Raw genomic sequence first — 24,049 nt, 5'->3', positions numbered from 1 at the left:
GATGTACGTTCTTTCTCAGCTCTGATTTGCCTTTCTTGATTGTGGCCATCACCATGTCACCCACCCCAGCAGCAGGAAGTCTATTCAGTCATTCATTGATTGCCTTCACAGAGATGATATACAGATTTTTGGCTCCCGTGTTGTCAGCACAGTTGATCATGGCTCCAGCCGGAAGACCCAAGGAAATCCAGAATTTCACACCTTGCTTCGACATCTTGAATGCCGGAAAGGGACAAAGTCAATAATTCTTGACACCAGAGTGCCTACTAGTAGCGTGGTCCTCTTGTCTTTTTCTATTTTCACTTCTTCAAACACCATCTTTCTGCCAATAATATCCAAAATTTTAAATCTTCAGCCCAGGCCTTTCTCTGGGCTGATACCAAACTGAGGGAACTCTCTGGTGGTCCAGTGGTTAAGACTTGATGCTTCCACTGCAGGGGGCATAAGTTCTATCCCTGGTTGGGGAACTAAGATCCTGCATGCCTCAAGGTTTGGCAAAAAAGAAAAATAAAAAATAAAACCCCAGACTTACCAGACTTACAAGTCATTCTCCTTGCCATCTCTCTTTGCATGTCTAGTAGACATCTCCGAGCCAACATGTCCAAAACTGAATTTCTAATCTTGCCACCCAAATCTGTTCTATTTGGCAATCTCCCCCATCTCAGGTAATGAGTACTTTCTGCCACTTGCTTAGGTCCAAAACTGGAGCCATTCTTTGACCTTTCTTCTTATTCTGGAACTCCTCTCTCATTGGCATCTCACAACTGCTTTCCTGGTCCCAGCTACCACCCTTCTCACCTGCATCACTACGACTTCCTAATTGCCTCAATGTTTCCACCTCTGCCTCCTGACAGTCTGTTCTCAACACAGCAGTCAGAGTGGTTCTTTTAAAACATAAGTTAGATGTCAGTTCTCAGTTCAAAACCCTCCAGTGTCCTCATCTCACTCAACCTAAAAACCAAAGACCTTAAGAGAGCCTTTGGAGCCTCTGTTATGTGAGCCCCCTTTCCTCACCTACTAGCTCACTCTGCTCCAGCCAAGATGGCTTTGTTATTCCTCTTCTGAGATGCCAGGCACATTTCTATCTTAAGGCATTTGCACTCACTGCTTCCTCTTCTTGAAATACTCTTCCTCTAGATATCCACATGGCTAACCCACCATGAAATATTACCTTCTCAGTAAGACCTACCTTCACATGCCCTGTTTAAAATTACAGCCCATCCTCACCCCAAGCTCTCCTATATCCTGCTCAATTTTGTTTCATGACACTTATCATCTGCTAACAAATATAATTTACTTATTTATTATGTTTATTGTCTGGGGAGAAGGGAGTTAACCAAGAGTCCTCCCCCACACACTGAACAAAGGCTGAAGATGGAAGGGAGTGAGGCTGGGGGAATATGAAGGGTGAGGACGAAGTGCAAACTGGGAAAATATATTTGCACGCCATAGATAACTAGCTAAGGATTACTATCCAGAATATACAAAGAACACCTTCAAATCAAGTAGAAAAACAAAAGCAAACAATCTGTATGTTTCCTATTGCAGCTACAACAAATTACCACAAACTTAGTGGCTTTAAACAACACAGATTTATTCTTTCACTGTGTTCAAGACCAGAAAACCAAACTGGATCTCACTGGGTTCAAATCAAAGTGTCAGCAAGGGCCATGTTCCTCCTGAAGGCTCTAGGTAAAACATCCATTTCTTTGCCTTTTCCAGCTTCTAGAGGTTGCCCACATTCCTCTGCTCCTGGCTCCCAATCATCCTCAAAGTCAGAAATCACATCTCAGACTTCTGCATGCATCATCATATCTCCCTGACTCTTCTGCCTCCCTCTTTCACTTCTAAGGACACTTGTGATTAATGAGACTGACTCAGTTAATCCAGGACAATGTCATTGTCTCAAGATCCTTAATTTAATCACATCTGAAAAATCCCTTTTCTCCTATAAGGTAACATTCACAGGCTCTGGGTGGACATCTTGGGAGGGGGGGTCACTATTCTACCTACTCCACAAACCAATAGAAAAATACACAAAGAGGCATTCCACAGAGGAAGAAACATATATGAAACCTTTATTCATCAGGAAATGTAAATTAAAATCACAGTAAAATGCCATCACACACTCATCAGATTCACAAATATTTAAAAAGTCTACCAACCAAGCACTGTCAAGAATGAGGAACAAAGGGAACTCTCATATAGTGACAAAGGAATATAAATTGGTACAGCCCCTTTGGAAAACAATTTGACAATAGTTAGTAAAGCTGAGCATGCACTTTACATGTTCACTCAGTAATTGTACAAGTAAAAATATGTACAACTCAGTAATTCAACTTCAAGATGTACACTAGAAGTTACTGCATAGGTGCAACAGGAAACCTACAGGAATGTAGTACTGCTAAAAAATAGTCACTCCAAAAAAAGAAAAATCCAACAGGAGATGGATTAATAAATTGGATAGAACCAAACAATGGTTTTTCTAGTAGTCATATATGGATGTGAGAGTTGGACCATAAAGAAGGCTGAGCGCTGAAGAATTGATGCTTTCAAACTGTGACGTTGGAGAAGACTCTTGAGAGTACCTTGGACTGCAAGGAGATCAAACCAGTCAATTCTAAAGGAAATCAACCCTGAATACTAATTGGAAGGACTGATGCTGAAGCTGAAGCTCCAATACTTTGGCCACCTTATTCGAAGAGCCAACTCATTGGGAAAGACGCTGATGCTAGGAAAGATTGAAGGCAGGAGGAGAAGGGAACAATAGAGTATGAGATGATCGGACGGCATCATCAACTCAACGGACATGAGTTTAAGCAAACTCAAGGAGATAGTGAAGGACAGGGAAGCCTGGCGTCCGTGGGGTCGCAAAGAGTCGGACACAACTGAGCAATGAACAACAACAAAACAATGGAATATAATGCAGTAGTTTTTTAAAAAGCAACTGCAGCTATATATAAAAAAATTCCATATGTGATATCATCCAAGCAACACTTCTCAAATATCATGCATGCAAATTACCTGGGGATCTGGTTAAATGCAGATTCTGTTTCTGTAAGTCCGGAATGGGGTCTGAAATTCTGCATTTTCAACAGCTCTCTGCTGATCCATGGGCTATGCTTCAAGTAAGAAAATTCTCAGTATACTTCAGTTCAGTCGCTCAGTCGTGTCCGACCCTTTGCAACGCCATGAATCACAGCACGCCAGGCCTCCCTGTCCATCACAAACTCCCGGAGTTCACTCAGACTCACGTCCATCGAGTCAGTGATGCCATCCAGCCATCTCATCCTCTGTCGTCCCCTTCTCCTCTTGCCCCCAATCCCTCCCAGCATCAGAGTCTTTTCCAATGGGTCAACTCTTCGCATGAGGTGGCCAAAGTACTGGAGTTTCAGCATCATTCCCTCCAAAGAAATCCCAGGGCTGATCTCCTTCAGAATGGACTGGTTGGATCTCCTTGCAGTCCAAGGGACTCTCAAGACTCTTCTCCAACACCACAGTTTAAAAGCATCAATTCTTCGGCTCAGCCTTCTTCACAGTCCAACTCTCACATCCATACGTGACCACAGGAAAAACCATAGCCTTGACTAGACAGACCTTTGTTGGCAAAGTAATGTGTCTGCTTTTGAATATGCTATCTAGGTTGGTCATAACTTTCCTTCCAAGGAGTACGCGTCTTTTAATTTCATGGTTGCAGTCACCATCTGCAGTATACTTAGGGATGCATAAAATGATAAAACTATTTTTCTTTTTAAACAAAAGGCAAAAATAAACACTAAATTCAGGAGAGCAGATATCTTTACCTCTGACTGGGAGAGTGGTTGAATAGGTCCTGGTGATGCTTTCTTAAACTGGCTGTTGGGTCCACAAGTATTCTTTGTATCTCACATATGTTACATATAGTATCGCCCATATCAAATATTGTATCTTTAAAAAACAATGAAAAGCATACAAAAATAAAATTATAGGCAAAGAAGCTAGGTGGCGTCAAAGTCTTGGGTAAATAAAGAAGTTAGTCCTGTTAGCGCTACACTAAACTAAAACAGATATAATTTGCAGAAAAAGTGTTGGGTTCACTAAATACTCCAGAAATCCAACCTGTCAGGCTAATTCTTTTCAGCCCCGATTAAAGAGTCAGGATTTGTATTATCCAAGCTTTTCAAATTTACTGGATTTTATGAATCACGTGGCATTCTTGTTAACAATACAGATTTTCAAGTGACTCCTGTGTAGATCCTGATTCTGGGCGTGCAGGAAGTAGCCTGGGAATCAGTACTGAATAGGTTCAGTGGCTTCAAGCACCAATTGGTAGGGTGAAAAATCTCCGCCCGCCTAGTAATGGACTTGCGGTTAGTAGGCTGTGGGGATACCCGATCAGCCCCTGTCGGCTCCGAGAAGCCCCCACACGACAGGAGGACAGCCCCTCCGCCGCCCCTCCCCCACCCCCGCCCCCGCCCCCCCCCACCCCCTGCCCCCGCCAAGGTCAGTTAGCACAGTAAATCCATATTAGCGCGGCGGTCACCCCTCTTTCCCGGAACTATCCTCTTTAGCTCTTCTGGAAGAGGCTCCCCAGAGAGGCCCTGAATGACAGAAACCTAAACGAGAGGAAATAATTACGGCACTAGGTAATTAATTCCCGGCAACTTAAAACCGCGCAGACTCGCCTAGGAGGCCGCCCCTCCCATCCCCGGCCTCTCCAGGCGCCTCCATCAGAGAACGCGGAGAAGAAACGCGAGATACGAACACGGGGCGTGGCCTCATCTTGACCAATGGAAATGGGAGGCCTGGCCCTGAGTCTTCCTTTCATTGGCGCAGGATCCCCAAGGCGGCCGGGTCTAGCCGTACTGAGGCGGAAGTCGCGCGGCAGCCGGAATGCGCGCTGAGCCTCCGGTCTGGCAGCGTTTGAGCAGCCATCATGGTGCGGAAGCTTAAGTTTCACGAGCAGAAGCTGCTCAAGCAGGTGGACTTCTTGAACTGGGAGGTCACAGATCACAACCTGCATGAGCTACGCGTGTTGCGGCGTTATCGGCTGCAGCGGCGCGAGGACTATACGCGCTACAACCAGCTGAGCCGTGCTGTGCGCGAGCTGGCCCGGCGCCTGCGCGATCTGCCTGAGCGCGACCCGTTTCGCGTGCGCTCCTCGGCCGCGCTGCTGGATAAGCTATATGCTCTCGGCCTAGTGCCCACGAGGGGATCGCTGGAGCTCTGCGATTTCGTCACGGCCTCGTCCTTTTGCCGCCGCCGCCTGCCCACCGTGCTGCTTAAGCTGCGCATGGCGCAGCACCTCCAGGCCGCTGTGGCATTCGTGGAGCAGGGCCACGTGCGCGTGGGCCCCGACGTGGTCACCGACCCCGCTTTCCTTGTCACGCGAAGCATGGAGGACTTTGTCACCTGGGTTGACTCGTCCAAGATCAAGCGGCACGTGCTGGAGTACAATGAGGAGCGTGACGACTTCGATTTGGACGCCTAGCGGATCTCCCCTCGCCAGGACTGCATGGGGAAGCTGAGACACATGCCTGAGATTCTGTGAAGGCGCGTCTCCCCAAGAGTGTTATCAGCCAGTCGTCGGTTCTTAAGAACTTGCCTCCTCAGCTACAGGCCACGCACGGAGCCAAAGGGTACGCCCTTTTTCCACGAAATTTTCTTAGCCTTCGGACTATTGGTAATTCAGTGACTGCCATAAGAAACAATGGGAAGCGGTTTTGGTGCTGCACTGGGGAATTGTTATGTTCTTATATCTGAAACACTGGTGTGAATGCAAGGATTTGGGATGGGGAAGGACCTACCCCCGCCTCCAGCTTTCTTTTCATTTCCTTGTAACAGGACAGTGTGGTTTAATTTATTTAACTGGAATCCTTGCTCTTGTTCGTGATTAAACTGTGTACAGATGTCGTAGAGGTTGGTCTCAAGTTTTCATAAAATAGATGCGATTTTAGTGTTCAGAGTTCTTTCTCTTGTTTAAAGGAATGCTCTCCTAATGCCAATAAGTGGCCCAACTGCTTTTTAAGTGCAAATTTTTGTCTGGGTTTGTCACATAGGGTGGCATCTATAGGTCTCCTTGAATTCAGGAACCCACAGAATAGTGGTGGCAGCTAGCTGCCTGTGGGTGAGGCCTGCCCTGGGCTCCACGTGCGGAGGTTGCAGGATGTTGCACAGGGCTGAGCAGATTTGTCCGTTTACAGATCCCTTCTTCAGAAGGAGTGTTTTGGCAGAACTCTTCCCCACAGGACTTCCTGTTGCTATTCCAGCCTCAGGAAATACCATATTAGAGGGCTGAAGTTTGCTTGCCTAAGGAAATAATCACCCTGTAGCTTGTCTATCTAGCGGTTAGAAGTAGCCCAGGAGGGTCTTGGAAAATTCTTAGGAGTGGAGCCCTCGGGAGGCTCCAGGGCTGCCTGCCCAAAGCAGCAGCTGCACAGCTACTATCCATCACAGCCCGCCATCACTACCTGCCCAGCCTTTAATTTAGAGAAAGGTTTGTTGCCTAATTAGAGTGGGTTTTATTGAGGGACACAAAGGATGGATTGGGAGTCAGGGAGCCTAGCCTGTTGACAATGGAGGAACATGAAGGGAGAGGATCTGTTCTAATGCAGCCAGCTCACTGGTAGGAAGACTATCGCATTTACTCAGTACCACTACAAGGAAAATAACAATGCCAGGACCAGTGGGTTGCTTTTTCCTGTACCATCTCCATTTCCCCAGGTGTAAGGCAACATTTGGTGAAGGAACGAGAAGGTGACACTGGAGATGACAATAATAGCAAATGCTTCTACTGTATGTCAGACACTTAGTGCATTACATATCTTAATCCGTTTAATCCAACAATTCAGTGATGTGGGGAGCCCAGTTCTCTACTTTTCAAATAAGGGAACTGAGGCAGAGATGGGTCAAACTACCCCAGATTGCATAGCCAATAAGTGGTGGAGCTGGAATGCTTCTTTTAAGAGTTAGAACTGCCATATGACCCAGCAATCCCACTGCTGGGCATACACACCGAGGAAACCAGAATTGAAAGAGACACATGTACTCCAGTGTTCATCACAGCACTGTTTATAATAGCCAGGACATGGAAGCAACCTAGATGCCCATCAGCAGATGAAGGGATAAGAAAGCTGTGGTACATACACACAATGGAGTATTACTCAGCCATTAAAAAGAATACATTTGAATCAGTTCTAATGAGGTGGATGAAACTGGAGCCTATTATACAGAGTGAAGTAAGCCAGAAAGAAAAACGCCAATACAGTATATTAACGCATATATATGGAATTTAGAAAGATGGTAACGATAACCCTGTATGTGATACAGCAAAAGAGACACAGATGTATAGAACAGTCTTTTGGACTCTGGGAGAGGGCGAGGGTGGGATGATTTGGGAGAATGGCATTGAAACATGTATATTATCATATGTGTAACGAATCACCAGTCCAGGTGTGATGTATGATACGGGGTGCTCGGGGCTGGTGCACTGGGATGACCCAGAGGGATGGGATGGGGATGGAGGTGGGAGGGGGGTTCAGGATGGGGAACACATGTACACCCATGGTGGATTCATGTCAATATATGGCAAAACCAATACAATATTGTAAAGTAATTAGCCTCCGAAAAAAAAAAGAGTCATGCGGGGACTTCCCTGGCGAGCCAGTGGTTAAGACTCTGTGCTTCCAAAGCAGGGGCTGGTGGTTCAATCCCTGGTCAAAAACAAAGATGTCCCATGGCACAGGGTGTGTCCAAAACAAACAAAGTACAAACATTGTCACAGCCAGCCCTTGGGAAACATCAGGGTTTAGAAACAGTTCCTGAACCTCAGTTTCCAAGCCAGCAGAGAAGCAGCAGCTCTAGACAACATGGTTGGTCCCCAACAGGGTGTAAAGGTTTGAATTGAACAAGGAACAGGCATTGAGTTGCCAAGGTTTGACTAACATTCATTGAGGTCCTGTCTATGCTAGGCTGCCATTTCTTTTCCTAACAACCCTTACAGGTAGGTGGTGGTATTTAGACATTTTCAGTTTGGCAAACAAATTTGGGAGGAGAACTTGTCCAAAGCTGGGGTTCGGGTCCAGGCTCATGCAGCTCCAAAGGCCGTATTCTTTTCAGTGCCATTCCTTTAAGAAAGGAAGAAGAAAGAATCCCACTCCTCAGCTCTGGTGGCTGAGCAGAATCTCTTGCCCATTTGAGGAGTGTCCTCAGGGCTCTTAGAATTAGGGATCTTACAGGGGAGAATTTGGTGGTTCTAGAAGGCAGAAACCACCTACAGCCGTCCAGCTCTCACTAGACCCCTGACAGGGCAAGGCAGACTGGTCCCTTTGGAGTAGTTGAATCCTGCCCTTATCACTCAAGCAGATACAACTTCAAAGTTCTCATGAAGGAAACTGGGTTTAGAAAGTTAGGAGTAAAATTCAAGATTCTTACCAGAACCTGTAACCAGAAACTTTGGGCTTAAAAAACAAACCGAAAAAAAAACCCACTGCAAAACAAGTGATTCAGGCCACCAGGTCTGTGCCCAACTAGCTTGTAATGATTATTTTACTTGGCCTCTATGTGCCTCCATTTTCCTTGTCACAAATACGGTAATATAGAGTGGGGGGAAAGAATGGGAAATATCATTTAATGGGTCCAGAATTTCTGATTGGGGCAATGAAAAAAAAATTGGAAATAGTGATAATGGTTGTACAACATTGCAAATATAATGCCACTGAATTGTATGCTTAAAAATAGCTAAAATGACAAGTTTTGTTATACACACACACACACACACACACACACACACACACACCCCAACCTGGGGAAGGAAATGGCAACCCACTCCAGTATTCTTTCTTGGAGAATTCCATGGACAGAGGAGCCTGGCGGGCTACAGTCCGTGAAGTGGCAAGAGTCAGACAACTTAGCAACTAAGCAACAAGTTTATTACTTTCCAGGCAACAAACTGATGCACCCAAATGAGCAACATCCCCAAACACACTTAACAACAACTACAATATAAATTTTCTTATCTGTGACCTCTAGTTTGATAGAACGGCTCCAGATTAAACTTGTAAAAAGTTTAATTTTTCATGTTCTCTCTGCTGCCTTTGATTAGTCCTTTATTCTACTTACTTGCCTATTTTTGGTGGGGCTTTGAAACATGTCTTTCTTTACAAAATGACTTGGAGAAATTTCCAATGTAGTTCTTTCTTTTTGGAAAGAATAATATCTCACTGGTACATCAGGTCTTTTTATCACCGTATGGCTCTATTATTTTCCTGAGTCTTTCCAACTGACTGCTACTGCACCCTATGGCAACAGCGCCACAATCCGAACCTCTGGAAACTGACCAAGAATTTGGAATCAAGCATGCTAAGGAGGAAACTGAAACTTACAGAAAATATAATGGGTATTCTGTCTCTGATCTCTTAACCATAGAGAAGTAAAGAAGATTCTGTGGTAGTTCAGGTCAGTCGCTCAGTCATGTCCGACTCTTGGTGACCCCATGAACCCCAGCATGCTAGGCTTCCCTGTCCATCACCAATTCCCAGAGCTTACTCAAAATCATGTCCATCGAGTCAGTGATGCCATCCAACCATCTCATCCTCTGTCGTCCCCTTTTCCTCCTGCCCTCAATCTTTCCCAGCATCAGGGTCTTTTCAAATGAGTCAGCTCTTCTCATCAGGTGACCAAAGTATTGGAGTTTCAGCTTAAACATCAGTCCTTCCATTGAACACTCAGGACTGATCTTTAGAATGGACTGGTTGTATCTCCTTGCAGTCCAAGGGACTCTCAAGAGTCTTCTCCGACACCACAGTTCAAAAGCATCAATTCTTCAGCGCTAAGCTTTCTTTATAGTCCAACTCTCACATCCATACATGACCACTGGAAAAACCATAGCCTTGACTAGACGGACGTTTGTTGACAAAGTAATGCCTCTGTGGTAATATATAAGGCAAAATTGATATTAAGACTAGGGAGGTGGGAGAGGCGTTCAGGATGGGGGATTTATGTATACCTGTGGCTGATTCATGTTGATGTATGGCAAAAACCATCATAATATTGCCAAGTAATTATCCTCCAATTAAAATAAATAATTAAAAAAATTTATTACACAGGGGGCAGGAGGGCAAGTTCGTACAAGCTCTCAGGAGAGCGGTTTTACATGTATCAAGAACCTTAGAAACATACATTATATACCTTCTGACCTAGAACTTCCCCTTTTAAGAATTCAGCATAAATATATTATGGATATTTGCAAAAAATTAATTACAGGGATCTTCATCACCATGTATGTGTGTGTTTAAGTTGCTCAGTTGTGTCCAACTCTGCGACCCTATGGACTGTAGCCTGCCAGGCTCCTCTGTCCATGGAATTCTCCAGGCTAGAGTACTGGAGTAGGTTGCCATTCCCTTCTCCAGGGGAATTCTCCAGGATCTTCCCAACCCGGGGTTTGAAACTGGGTCTCCTGCATTGCAGGCAGATTCTTTACTGTCTGAGCCACCAGGGAAGCCCCCAAAATAGAATATAATAGGGAAGAATTGAAAATATGTCTAAAGGGGATCTATTAAATTACCGGATATCTTTACGATGAAGCACAACTATTAAAATTATTGTAACAAGATATTTAAGGACTCAAAAAGTTAATAAATAAAATGTAAAACAGTCCTAATAGTGTCCCATTTTTTTGAAGACATATAAGCATAGACAAAATAATGGAAAAAATATTGTCTCTGGGTAGTAGTAGTATTGGGATTTTAGTCTTTTTCTTTGTGCTTTTCAGTATTTTCCAACTTTTCTATGAAGATTGTGCATTATGCTAAGATAAATTACAGTTTTGTATGATCTCAGTCCGACGTTTATACCTGCAGCAAGTTTTTGGAAAAGAAACAGCTTTAAAAAGCAGTGTTCTTAATCAAAGAGTGACTGAAATGGTCTCATTAAAGAGAAAAGGAGTGACACTAACCTCTCTTAGAAAGAGGCTTGGACAAAGAGCCCAGGGAACTGAAAATCATTTCTTCCCCAAATTCAGTGAATCAAGGAAAGGTCAGCTTGGGAATTCCCTGGTGGTGGTGGTGAAGGCTCAGCACTTTCACTGCTGGGCCTGGGTTTGATCCCTACTCTGCATGCTGCTGCAGTGCAGCCAAAATAAATACATAACTAGGTAGATACTAAAAGTTGCTCATCACAAGGGGAAAAAAAAAAGAATGGTCAGCTTTCCTCAGCCTCCGGGAGCCTGGTGCGCCATCACAACTTAGGCCAGCTTCCTAAGTATTAATATGTAGATAACTGAAACAAAAGTTTTATAAAACTATGTGTCATTATTAATTTTTTTAAATGCTGGTCCCAACCTACTAAGTTAATTTCACAATCCACTGATGAGTCAAAACCTTTGTTCAAGTTTGAAAAAGTGCCCTTAATAACACTTCAACCTTTTTCAAATTACTATGGTATTTTAACTTGGAATATTTAAGAAATGGTTGTTTCCAGCTGTTGGGGCAGAACACAGGCTCCATCTTTTATTGACTATTTAATCACAAATAAGCTTCCTCCCGCCTCAGAGCCTTGTTTGCTCATCTCTGAAATGAAGATAATGTGACGATATCACAAAGCCCTCTAATGAGCTTGTGTGCCCAGATGGACTCTTGGGCAGGCCTCACTGTCAAGGGATGTCCAAGAGACTCTGGCTGGATATGAAGAATCAAAACGATAGGACCGGGATTTCCCTGGCAGCCTGGTGGTTAAGACTTCTGAGCTTCTAAAACAGGGGCCGTGGGTTCGATCCCTGGTTGGGAAATTGGGATCCCACATGCCCTGTGGTATAGCCAAAAAAAAAAAAAATTACAGGACCAAGCTGACCTGGGAACGTTGTGGATAAAAGCAGGTCCCAGGCTGCCATTCCCCCAGAGGCCTTTGCACGTGATTTTGCATGTGAGCTATGTCGAGGTAAAAATGCCTCTGACCACAGTAGTCAAGAGCAACTGAGGGTTTGGGGGCTGTACAAGCCAGAGGAGAAGCAACAAAAGGAAAGAAGAGAGCTCAGGCCTCATTCTGTAAGTACTTAGGTCAGAGCTTTTGGCATTGCCCAGTTCTGTGCCTACTTAGTCACATGCACCTCTGGTCTGAGCAATTTTTTTTTAATTTATTTTTAATCAAAGGATAGTTGCTTCATATTGTGTTGGTTTGGTCTGGCCAATTTCTGTATCAGTTATCTATTGCCTCAATAGCGGTGTATAACAAACCCAACCCAAAACTCAAGAGTTAAAACAGTAAGCATTGATTTAGCTCATGAATTTGCAGGTCACCTGGCACTTCAGATCTTTGCTGGGCTCACTTAGATTCTGTGATTGTGTATTGGATTAATGACTCTGCTGACTTTGACTGTGCTGTCTCTTAAGTCTGGAGGTAGGCTGGCTGGCTGTCAGCTGGTCTAGGATGCCTTGGCTGTGAAAACTGGCAACTTGGCTGAACTGCATTTGTCTCATCCCCCAGCAGCAGCAGTTAACTTGCATGGTATTTTAATATTAGTCTCAAGTTGCCTGTGGCTAGTGTGACTGCCCAAGAGTGTGGCTCAGGCATGATGGAACACCATGGGCCCCAGGATGAGGACTTGCATACAGTAGGTGTTTAATAACTGCTTCAAATTTAGCCTCTTTGTAGTGACCAGCTGGGCTGGATCAAGGTGAGACAAAGGAGGGACTTCCCTAGTGGTCTAGTGAGCTCCCAACGCAGGGAGCACAGGTTTGATCCCTGGTCGGGGAACCAAGATCCTGCATGCCTCACAACTCAGCCTTAAATGTGGGCTTCCCATGTGGCTCAGTGGTAAAGAAACCACCTGCCAAGCAAAAGACACAGGTTGGATCCCTAGGTTGGGAAAATCCCCTTGAGAAAGAAATGGCAACCTACTCCAGTATTCTTGCCTGGAAAATCCCATGGGCAGAAGAGCCTGGTGGGCTATGGTCCATAGGGTTGCAAAGAGATGGACACGACTTAGCAACTAAGCAACAACAGGGAACTGTATCCTGCATGCTGCAACTAAGATCTGGTGCAGCCATATAAATACATTTTTTTTAAAGGGGAGAAGGCACCCAGGGTGATAGGCATGGTGCTCTCAAAGCTCGTGAGAAATTAGTACAGAGAAGTCCCGGTCCCTATCTGAAGAAGACAGAGGCTACAGTAAGCTGGCTGTTTACATATCTGGACTCACTAGCAGCTGAGGGTTTGGGAGCTGAGCAAGCCAGAGGAGAATCTAACAGGCCTCACTCTGGGTCTCCCAGGGTCTGGTCATTCTGAACAGTTATCACACTATTTGCCATAGCCACTTCCCACTGGTATTATGGTGTAGTAAAGAATTTAACTTTGGGGACTTCCAAGGTGGTTCAGTGGCTAACACTCTGTTTTCCCAATGCCAGGGCCCTGGGTTCAATCCCTGGTCAGGAAACTAAATCCCATGAACCACAACTCAGAGTTCTCATACTGCAACTAAAAAAAAACAACCCACATGTCACAACAAATCAAGATCCACCACAGCTAAAATAAACCAAAAAAAGTGAAATCGCTCAGTCGTGTCCGACTCTTTGCGACCCCATGGACTGTAGCCTACCAGTCTCCTCAGTCTATGGAATTTTCCAGGCAAGAATACTGGAGTGGGTTGCCATTTCCTTCTCCAGGGGATCTTCCCAACCCAGGGATCAAACCCCGGTCTCCGGCACCGCAGGCAGACGCTTTACCGTCTGAGCCACTAGGGAAGTAAAAATAAACAGATAAATATTAAAAAAAAAAAAAAAGAATATAACTTTGCCCCAAAAGGTCATCACCCTTTCTTCTGGGAGGTAATCCCTAAACCTGTGGACTGTCACCTCTGATGGGAATGTCTTTGTTTGCCTGGGGCCCTTGGCACAGTCAGATAACAGCAGTTTGAGTTAGGGTGGGGCTCTGAGCCACACCCACACCATGATGAAGGGTGGGAGTTTGGGAATAATAGCTGTAGTCTTGAAGGGGCTGAAAACTGCCCCGAGGTGGACAGTTAACCATTCATTTTTTAATTTATTTTTAATTGAAGGATAATTGCTTTACAATGTTGTGTTGATTTCTGCCATACCTCAACATGGATCAGCCATGGGTATACATATGTCCCTTCTCTCTTGAACCTCCCTCCCACCTCCCACCCCTTCCCACCCCTCCATGTTGTCAGAGAGCACCAGTTTGAGCCCCCTGAGTCATATAGCAAATTCCACTAGCTACCTATTTTGACAGTTAACCATTTCTATGTAATGGAGCCCCAGTAAAGACTCTGGCCTGGTGATCTTCGCTGGGTGGCAGCATTCTGTGAATATTGTCATCCATGGAAGCTAGCAGAAGAATGCTGTCCTGACCCCATAGGGAGAGGACAATGGAAAATCTTAGATCTGGGCTTCTTGCCTTGGGTTACTTTATGTTTATTTTTTTTTATGGCTGTGCTGGATTCTCCCTGCTGCTTGAGGGCTTTCTCTAATTGTGTCTAGAGGGGGCTACTCTCTAGTTGTGGTGTGTGGCCTTCTCATGGCTGTGGTTTCTCTTGTTTCAGAGCACCGGTTCTAGGGCGTGCTGGCTTCAGTAGCTGCAGCTCGTAGGCTCTAGAGCGTGGGCTTCAGTAGTTGTGGTGCATGGGCTTAGTTGTCTGAGGCACGTGGTATCTCCCTAGAGCCCGGACCAAATCCATGTCCCCTGCATTGGCAGGCAGACTCATCCACTGTACCAACAAGGAAGTCCCCTCCTGCCTGTTTTAAGTTAGGTCTTTTTGGTTGAGCTGCAGTTCTTTTTTATATTCTGGATACTAGCCATTTGTCAGATATTTGATTTACAAAATTTTCTCTGTAGGTTGTCTATTCACTCTTGACAACGTCCTTGTTTATTTTTGCTTTCTGGGTTTTTTTTTTTTTTGGCCATGCCATGCGGCTTTAGGGAATCTTAGTTCCCCAACCAGGATTGAACCTGGGCCCCTGGCAGTGGAAGCACAGAGTCCTAACCACTGGACTGCCAGGGAATTCCCCATAGTGTCCTTTGATGTACAGAAGTTTTTACTTTTGATGGAGTCCAATTTATCTACTTTTTTCTGTTGCCTGTGCTTTCGGTGTCATAACCAAGAAACCACTGGCAAATTCAATGTCATAAAGATTTTCCCTTGTGGTTTCTTCTACAAGTTTTACAGTTTCAGTTGTTTCAATTCTGGTTCTTTTTTTTTTTTTTCTCAGTTCTAGTTAAGTTTTTAAAATATTTTTATTTATTTTGGCTGTGCTGGGTCTTCCTTGCTGCTCAAGCTTTTCTTTAGCTGTGGCAAGCAAGGGCTACTCTCTAGTTTCAGTGCACAGACTTCGCATTGTGCCTTCTCTTGTTGGAACACAGGCTCTAGAACCTGCAGGCTTCAGTAATTGCGGCTCCCAGGTTCCATAGCACAGGCTCAATAGTTCTGGGCCACAGGCTCAGTTGCTCCATGGCATATGGGATCTTCCCAGATCAGGGATCGAACCCATGTCTCATGTATTGACAGGCGGATTCTTTACCACTGAGCCACTATCGAAACCCCAGTCACTTATTTACACACACATGCACCTTGGATTTGCTTGCTGCTGGCTCCAAGTTCCAAACACTTATGGCTTAGAGCAGTTCTCAACTTCAGCAGGCATCAGATTCACTCGGAGAGCTTGTGTAAACAGATGTTTCCCATTCCTTCTGAATTTCTGATTTAAGAGGTCTGGAGTGGGCCTGAGAATTTGCTTTTTGTTTTTTTTTTTTTTTTGGTCATGTCTCGAGGCTTATGGGATTCTGGGCGGTGAAAGATCAGAGTTCTAACAGACTTCTCAGGTGGTCCAGTGGTTGGGAGTCTGCTTGCCAGTTTGACCCCAGTCTGGGAAGATGCTGAAGTTCCAATACTTTGGCCACCTGATGCGAAGAGCCGACTTATTAGAAAAGACCTTGATGCTGGGAAAGACTGAAGGCAGGAGGAGAAGGGGACGACAGAGTGACAGTCCGACATGACTGAGTGACTAAACTGGGAAGATTCCACATGCCTCAGGGCAGCTAAGCTGGTGCACAGCAACTACAGAGCCTGCATGCCCTAGAGCCCAAGTTCTGCAACAAGAGAAGCCAAGGCAGTGAGTGGCCCTGCTTGCCACAACTTGCCACCACTCACAGCGATGAAGACCCAGCGCAGCCAATAAACAAACAAAAATGAATCCAGATAGAAAAAACAAAACTCAAGAGTCCTAACCACTGGTTGTTCGGTTGATCTTGCAGAGTAAAGATTAGGACGTTGGAATCAGTGGGGCCTGGATTAAAATCCTGGCCCCATGGCTTTCTGGCTGTACATAACTTGGACAAGCTGCTTCAAACCCTTTAATCTGGGTAAGCACTGCTGTCTGCATTTTTTTTTTAATATATATTTACTTATTTATTTGGCTGTGCTGGGTCTTAGATGTGGCACTTGGGACCTTTAGCTGCAGCCTGCGGGATCTAGTACCCTGACCAGGCGAACCCAGGCCCCCTGCACTGGGACCATGGAATCTTAGCCTCTGGACTACCAGGGAAGTTCTGGAAGCAGAGCCTTAACCACTGGACCACCAGGAAAGTTGGAGAAAGGTTATCTTATTCAGTTCAGTTCAGTTCAGTTCAGTTCAGTCACTCAGTCGTGTCTGACTCTTTACGACCCCATGAATCGCAGCACGCCAGGCCTCCCTGTCCATCACCAACTCCTGGAGTTCACCCAAACTCATGTGCATTGAGTCGGTAGTGCCATCCAGCCAATCCTCTGTCATCCCCTTCTCCTCCTGCCCCCAATCCCTCCCAGCATCAGGGTCTTTTCCAATGAGTCAACTCTTCGCATGAGGTGGCCAAAGTATTGGAGTTTCAGCCTCAGCACCAGTCCTTCCAGTGAACACCCAAGACGTCTCCTTTAGGATGAACTGGTTGGATCTCCTTGCAGTCCAAGGGACTCTCAAGAGTCTTCTCTAACACCACAGTTCAAAAGCATCAATTTTTCGGTGCTCAGCTTTCTTCACAGTCCAACTCTCACATCCATACATGACCAATGGAAAAACCATAGCCTTGACTAGAAGGACCTTTGTTGGCAAAGTAATGTCTCTGCTTTCGAATATGTTATCTAGGTTGGTCATAACTTTCCTTCCAAGGAGTAAGCGTCTTTTAATTTCATGGCTGCAATCACCATCTGCAGTGATTTTGGAGCCCCAAAGTATAAAGTCTGACACTGTTTCCCCATCTATTTGCCAAGAAGTGATGAGACCAGATGCCATTATCTTTGTTTTCTGAATGTTGAGCTTTAAGCCAACTTTTTCACTCTCCTCTTCCACTTTCATCAAGAGGCTTTTTAGTTCCTCTTCACTTTCTGCCATAAGGGTGGTGTCATCTGCATATCTGAGGTTATTGATATTTCTCCCGGCAATCTTGATTCCAGTTTGTGCTTCTTCCAGTCCAGTGTTTCTCATGATGTACTCTGCATATAAGTTAAATAAACAGGGTGACAATATATAGCCTTGACGTACTCCTTTTCCTATTTGGAACCAGTCTGTTGTTCCATGTCCAGTTCTAACTGTTGCTTTCTGACCTGCATATAGGTTTCTCAAGAGGCAGGTCAGGCGGTCTGGTGTTCCCATCTCTTTCATAATTTTCCACAGTTTATTGTGATCCACACAGTACTCTTGCCTGGAAAATCCCATGGGCGGAGGAGCCTGGTAGGCTGCAGTCCATGGGGTCACTAAGAGTTGGACATGACTGAGCGACTTCACTTTCACTTTTCACTTTCATGCACTGGAGAAGGAAATGGCAACCCACTCCAGTGTTCTTGCCTGGAGAATCCCAGGGACAGGGGAGCGTGGTGGGCTGCCGTCTATGGGGTCGCACAGAGTCGGACACGACTGAAGTGACTTAGCAGCAGTAGCAGCACACAGTCAAAGGCTTTGGCATAGTCAGTAAAGCAGAAGTAGATGTTTTTCTGGAACTCTCTTGCTTTTTCAATGATCCAGAGGATGTTGGCAATTTGATCTCTGGTTCCTCTGCCTACAAACAAAACAACATTTTTGAGGACTTAGCCTGTGCCAGGTACTGTTCTAAAGACCTTCCCTGGAATGACTCACTTAACTATGATAATCTTATGAGGTAGGTGCTATTAGCCACATTTTACAAAGTGGGAAACTGAGGCATATGGAGATGAAATAAACATGCAGGCCCCAGAGCCAGCGAGTAACTGAGTTAAAATTTAGACCCAAGCCATCCAACTCCAGAGCCTAAAACCTTAATCACTCTGACATGCTTCCTGCAACCCAGAGCTGAGCCCCAGGAACCATGCTGGGATGGAGAAGAGGTTTGCCATGTCCCAGAACTTAATAGTCTCCTATGACTGAGTTTCTGCATCCTGGCTCATGGGACCCCTCCCACTGATACATGACTTTGTCACGCTCAGTTCAACTTCTCCTTCCTGCCACAAACAGCTGAAAAAGCCCCCTCCTGCAGGTGTCTCCAAGTGGGCAGTGAGAAGCACTGGTCCTTAAGATGGCGTAGGTGATGGCCTCAGGGAGTTATTTCAACTCCACAGTCTCAGTTTTCCCCTCCAGGCCTTAAATATTGAATTACATAGGGGAAAGCAGTTCCCTTTTCAATTTCAGTAACTTCAAGGGGAAAGTCTTCGCTGGGGGCTAGACTATTACACATGTATAATTCTTAGTGACGTCTTCCTTTTAAGAACAGTGAGCCCTCTTGGTTTCTTTTCTAGACTATATCCCCAGTCCAGCCCTTCCTATAATGTCCACTGCCACAACTTGAGTGCTAGTGCTGCTTACTGACCTCCTGACCTCCATGCTTGCTTGGCTGAATTCAGTTCTCTATCCAATAGCCAGTGTACTCTCTCTGCAGCTCAATTTTGGTTATGTTACAGCTGTTTAAAAACCTTTGTCTGTAATGGAGGTAAAATCCGAACTCCTTTTGGCCCACAGGCCTGTGTCCCGCCTGCCTCTGTGACTCCCTTTGTCTCCTGCTTCCCCCTCCTGCTGGCTTTCTGTCTGTTGTTGTTGTTCAGTCACCCAGTCGTATATGACTCTTTGCGACCCCGTTGACTGCAGCAGGCCAGGCCTCCCTGTCCCTCACCATCTCCCAAAGTTTGCCCAAGTTCAGGTCCATTGCATCGGTGATGCCATCCAGCCATCTCATCCTCTGACGCCCTCTTCTCCAGCCCTCAATCTTTCCCAGCATCAGAGACTTTCCCAATGAGTAGGCTGTTCAAATCAGATGACCAAAATACTGGTGCTTCAGCTTCAGCAGCATCAGTCCTTCCAATCAGTATTCAGGGTTGATTTCCCTTAAGGTTGATGACTGATTTGATCTCCTTGCTGTCCAAGGGACTTTCAGAAGTCTTCCCTAGCACCACAGTTTGAAGCTATCAATTCTTTGGTGTTCTACCTTCTTCACAGTTCACCCCTTCATGGATCACTGCCTTGTCATGGTGAAGGGGCCTGCATAACTCAATGAAGCTATGAGCCCTGCAGTGTAGCACCACCCAGGACAGGTCATAGCAGAGAGTTCTGACAAAACATGATCCACTGGAGGAGGCAATGGCAAACCATCCTGTATACTTGCCGCAAGAACCTCATGAACTGTATAAAGGCTTTCTGTCTACCCTTCACACAAAGCCTCTCTTTGCACCCATGGTGCCTTCCCCTGGAAATGGTTGGTCTTCCTATCCTTGTGACTGGCTCCTTTTTTCATTATTTAGGTCTAGATTCAGATGTTACCTCCTGGAAGAGGAGTTTCACAAACACTGTAGCTTCAGCAGCTCCACTCAACTCATTCTCTGTCCAGTCACCTGAACTCCCTGGTACTGGTCTGCACTCAGCTATGGCATCTATTGTTTATCTTTCCTACCACAGTTGGGCTGTGAGTTCCTGAAAGGCAGGCATCAACTCAGTCTTGGTCGTTATGGTATCTCTTGGGCCTGGCACAATACCTGACCAACAGTAGGCATTAAACACATATTTGTTAATTGAGAGACAGTGACACTCAGGGCTCCTCTTTGGGAAAAGGGTGGACACTTTTCTGCCCTCAATCTCCTATTTTCAAGGTAGAGATTCTTCTGCCTATACGTGCTTACTAGACTTTGTGTGCTCAGTCACTCAGTCCTGTCCGACTCTTCTGCAACCCCAAGGACAGTAACCCACCATGTCCCTCTGTCCACTGGATTTCCCAGGCAAGAATGTTGGAATGGGTTGCCATTTCCTTCTCCAGGGGATCTTCCCGACATAGGAATAGAACCCGAGTTCTCTGGTGTCTCCTACATTGGCAGGTAGATTCTTTACCAATGCACCACCTGGGAAACCCTACCAGATTTTAGGGGGTATATAAATTCCACGTTTTTTTTTTTTTTTTTGGCCATGTGGCTCAGCATGCAGGATCTTAGTTCCCTGACTAGCGATGGAGCCAGAGTCTTAACTACTGGACTGCCAGGGAAATCCCCAAATTACACCTTAAATCATATTAAGTCTTAAATTGAGAAAGTAGATGTTTGCTGTGAATTTTCTAATTATATAAAAGAAGAATTCTGTGTTACTCCTTATGACTTTTCCAACATTTGCTAATCTGATTTTTACAAAGTCTACAGCCTTACACTTTTTTGTATACATCAGTATCTAGATTATAACATTATACTATCTTCACTATTGCGTTCATAGGTACTTTCTATTAAAGTGGGAAGTGATTTAAGGTAATGATATGGTGTTCTTCTTTCAAATAAACATACTCAGTTCAGTTCAGTTGCTCAGCTGTGTCTGACTCTTTGTGATCCCATGGACTGCAGCATGCCAAGCTTCCCTGTCCATCACCAACTCCCTGAGCTTACTCAAACTCATGTCCATCAAGTTGGTGATGCCATCCAACCATCTCATCCTCTGTCGTCCCCTTCTCTCGCCTTCAATTTTTCCCAGCATCAGGGTCTTTCCCAAAGAGTCAGTTCTGCGCATCAGGTGGCCAAAGTATGGGAGTTTCAGCTTCAGCATCAGTCCTTCCAGTGAATATTCAGGACTGATTTCCTTTAGGATGGACTGGTTGGAACTCCTTGCAGTCCAAGGGACTCTCAAGAGTCTTCTCCAACACCACAGTTCAAAAGCATCAATTTTTCAGCACTTGGCTTTCTTTATAGTCCAAATCTCACATCCATACATGACCACTGGAAAAACCATAGCTTTGGACGGACCTTTGCAAAGTAATGTCTCTGCTTTTTAATATGCTATCTAGGTTGGTCATAGCTTTTCTTTCAAGGAGCAAGCATCTTTTAATTTCATGGCTGCAGTCACCATCTGCAGTGATTTTGCAGCCCCAAAATATCAAGTCTCTCACTGTTTCCATTGTTTCCCCATCTATTTGCCATGAAGTGATGGGACCAGATGCCATGATCTTAGTTTTCTGAATGTTGAGTTTTAAGCCAACTTTTTCATTCTCCTCTTTCTCTTTCATCATGAGGCTCTTTAGTTCCTCTTCACTTTCTGCCATAAGGGTGGTGTCATCTGGGTATCTGAGGTTATTGATATTTCTCCCAGCAATCTTGATTCCAGTTTGTGCTTCATCCAGCCTGGCATTTTGAGTGATGTACTCTGCATGTAAATTAAATAAGCAGGGTGATAGCCTTGACATACTCCTTTTCCTATTTGGAACCAGTCTGTTGTTCCATGTCCAGTTCTACTTGTTGCTTCCTGACCTGCATACAGACTTCTCAGGAGGCAGATAAGGTGGTCTGGTATTCCCATCTCTTGAAGAATTTTCCAATTTGTTGTGATCCACACAGTCAAAGGCTTTGGCATAGTCAATAAAGCAGAAATATATGTTTTTCTGGAACTCTCTTGCTTTTTCAATGATTCAACAGATGTTAGAAATTTGATCTCTGGTTTCTCTGCCTTTCTAAATCAAGCTTGAACATTTGGAAGTTCCCAGTTCACGTACTATTGAAGCCTGGCTTGGAGAATTTTGAGCATTACTTTGCTAGCATGTGAGATGAGTGCAACTGTGCGGTAGTTTGAGCATTCTTTGGCATTGCCTTTCTTTGGGATTGGAATGAAAACTGACCTTTTCCAGTCCTGCGGCCACTGCTGAGTTTTCCAAATTTGCTGGCATATTGAGTGCAGCACTTTCACAGCATCATCTTTTAGGATTTGAAATAGCTCAACTAGAATTCCATCTCCTCCACTAGCTTTGTTTGTAGTGATGTGATGCTTCCTAAGGCCCACTTGACTTTGAATTCCAGGATGTCTGGCTCAAGGTGAGTGATCACACCATCGTGGTTATTTGGGTCATGAAGATCTTTTTTGTATAGTTGTTCTGTGTATTCTTGCCACCTCTTCTTAATATTTCTGCTTCTGTTAGGTCCACACCATTTCTGTCCTTTATTGATAGAGAGAGTGCCTGAAGAACCATGGACGGAGGTTTGTGACATTGTACAGGAGGCAGTGATCAAGACCATCCCCAAGGAAAAGAAATGCAAAAAGGCAAAATGGTTGTCTGAGGAGGGCTTACAAATACCTGAAAAAAGAAGTTAAAGGCAAAGGAGAAAAGGAAAGATATACCTATTTGAATGCACAATTCCAAAGAATAGCAAGGAGAGATAAGAAAGCCTTCCTTAGTGACCAATGCAAAAAAATAGAGGAAAACAATGGAATGAGAAAGACTAGAGATCTCAAGAAAATTAGAGATACCAGGGGAACATATCATGCAAAGATGGGCACAATTAAAGTACTAGGCTTTTCTAAAAAGTAAATTGGTTTAAAGACATTAAATACAGGTGTATGTGGCCAACCTTGTGGAGTGCAAGAGTCTACAGTTATGGTATCATTGTTGCAGGTAGAGCATAGTTCCCCTTACAGTAAACTGGCCCCAGATGAGCCCCTGGGCTGAGTGCCATTTAGTTTGTTTTTTTCAGTGACATGAGAAGTTATTCATCTGGTGTGAATGATGGACTGGAGCCATTCTCCTGGACCTCAGTGCATGAATATGTCCATGTCAGTCTATTTTCCTCCAATGTATAGGGCTTTTATTTTCTGTGACCTCTGTGGTGGTGGGTAGAGAATTGTGGTTCTAAGACACAAAATACTTAATATCCTGGTGTCCAAGTCAGTCTCATAAATCAGCTTTTATCTGCCAATGCATCAAATAACCTAGTGCACAGCCTAATCATTGCAAGTTAAAGCTCACCTATATAAATTCTAAAAAAAATTTTTTTAATTGGTCTTCCAGGACCCCTCTGCCCTTCCATCAATCTGACCTCCAAATGGATGGAATCGTGTATATAAAATATGCAACAAATCCACACCTTGGCATTCCTTGGACTCAAAATGTGCCAACACTGTTTCCGTAGTATAGTAATATTCAACTTCCCTGTAAGACAACCATGCCGCAAACTTAACTATTTGGCTCAAAAGCTGTGTGACTTCCACCGTTACTTAACCTCTCTCGCTTCAGTCTCTACTTCCTTGTATTATTGTTAGTTTAAATAAGATAGGGCGTGTGAAACACGGTATCCGCTTCAACGTAAGTATTCAATAAATGGCTATTCACATTTCTATTTCGCATCTCTGCGGTCCTAGTTTACAAAGGCCACTGTCTAGTTTAACTTCCTAAACCTCAGCTGCTTCCCTCTACCCTTAGCACCAATTCAATGATTCCTTCACCAGTACCTTGCCGTTTGCCGGAGGCAGAAATCAAACCAGGTCCCTACCATTGCCAAGCTCACAGCCGACTAACGGGCTGTAATCAAGGTTTCCAGTGTTCTAAGGAGGAGATGGGGAGGGGACGACTGAGACTTAGGGATCCGCCGGGCGGGTGAGGAGGAGGCAGTCATTCAGGGCAACTTGCATTGCCCGTATAAGCACGGGCACAGGAGTGGGAGCTGGACCCTTAAGGACTGTGCGGATCTGGGGGAGGCGACAGGACGCAGGCGCTGGAGGAACTTGAATGCCCGGCCGCGAGATCGGAGTTCCTGCTGTTAGCCAAAGAAACCTGGAGCAGTTTGTGCCAAGGAGTGAGGCCTCGGCCCAGCCAAGTCACCTTGCAGACG

The 24,049-nt window shown here is 45.0% G+C and overlaps 2 protein-coding genes across 2 annotated transcripts in view; both read left to right on the top strand.

The window, feature by feature from the left end:
* SNUPN (snurportin 1) overlaps positions 1-24,049 on the top strand; it is a 52,960-nt gene that overhangs the window by 10,817 nt on the left and 18,094 nt on the right. The window lies entirely within an intron of this gene.
* IMP3 (IMP U3 small nucleolar ribonucleoprotein 3) lies at positions 4,816-5,895 on the top strand. The gene has a single exon (XM_006080685.4). The coding sequence runs from the start codon at positions 4,916-4,918 to the stop codon at positions 5,468-5,470; it is 555 nt and encodes a 184-aa protein (XP_006080747.1). The 5' UTR covers positions 4,816-4,915; the 3' UTR covers positions 5,471-5,895.

This window comes from Bubalus bubalis, chromosome 20 (genome assembly GCF_019923935.1).
Source record: "Bubalus bubalis isolate 160015118507 breed Murrah chromosome 20, NDDB_SH_1, whole genome shotgun sequence".
NCBI classification, from domain to species: Eukaryota; Metazoa; Chordata; class Mammalia; order Artiodactyla; family Bovidae; genus Bubalus; species Bubalus bubalis.
Note: the sequence above shows the minus strand (reverse complement) of the source record. Positions and strands in the feature narration are given on the sequence as shown.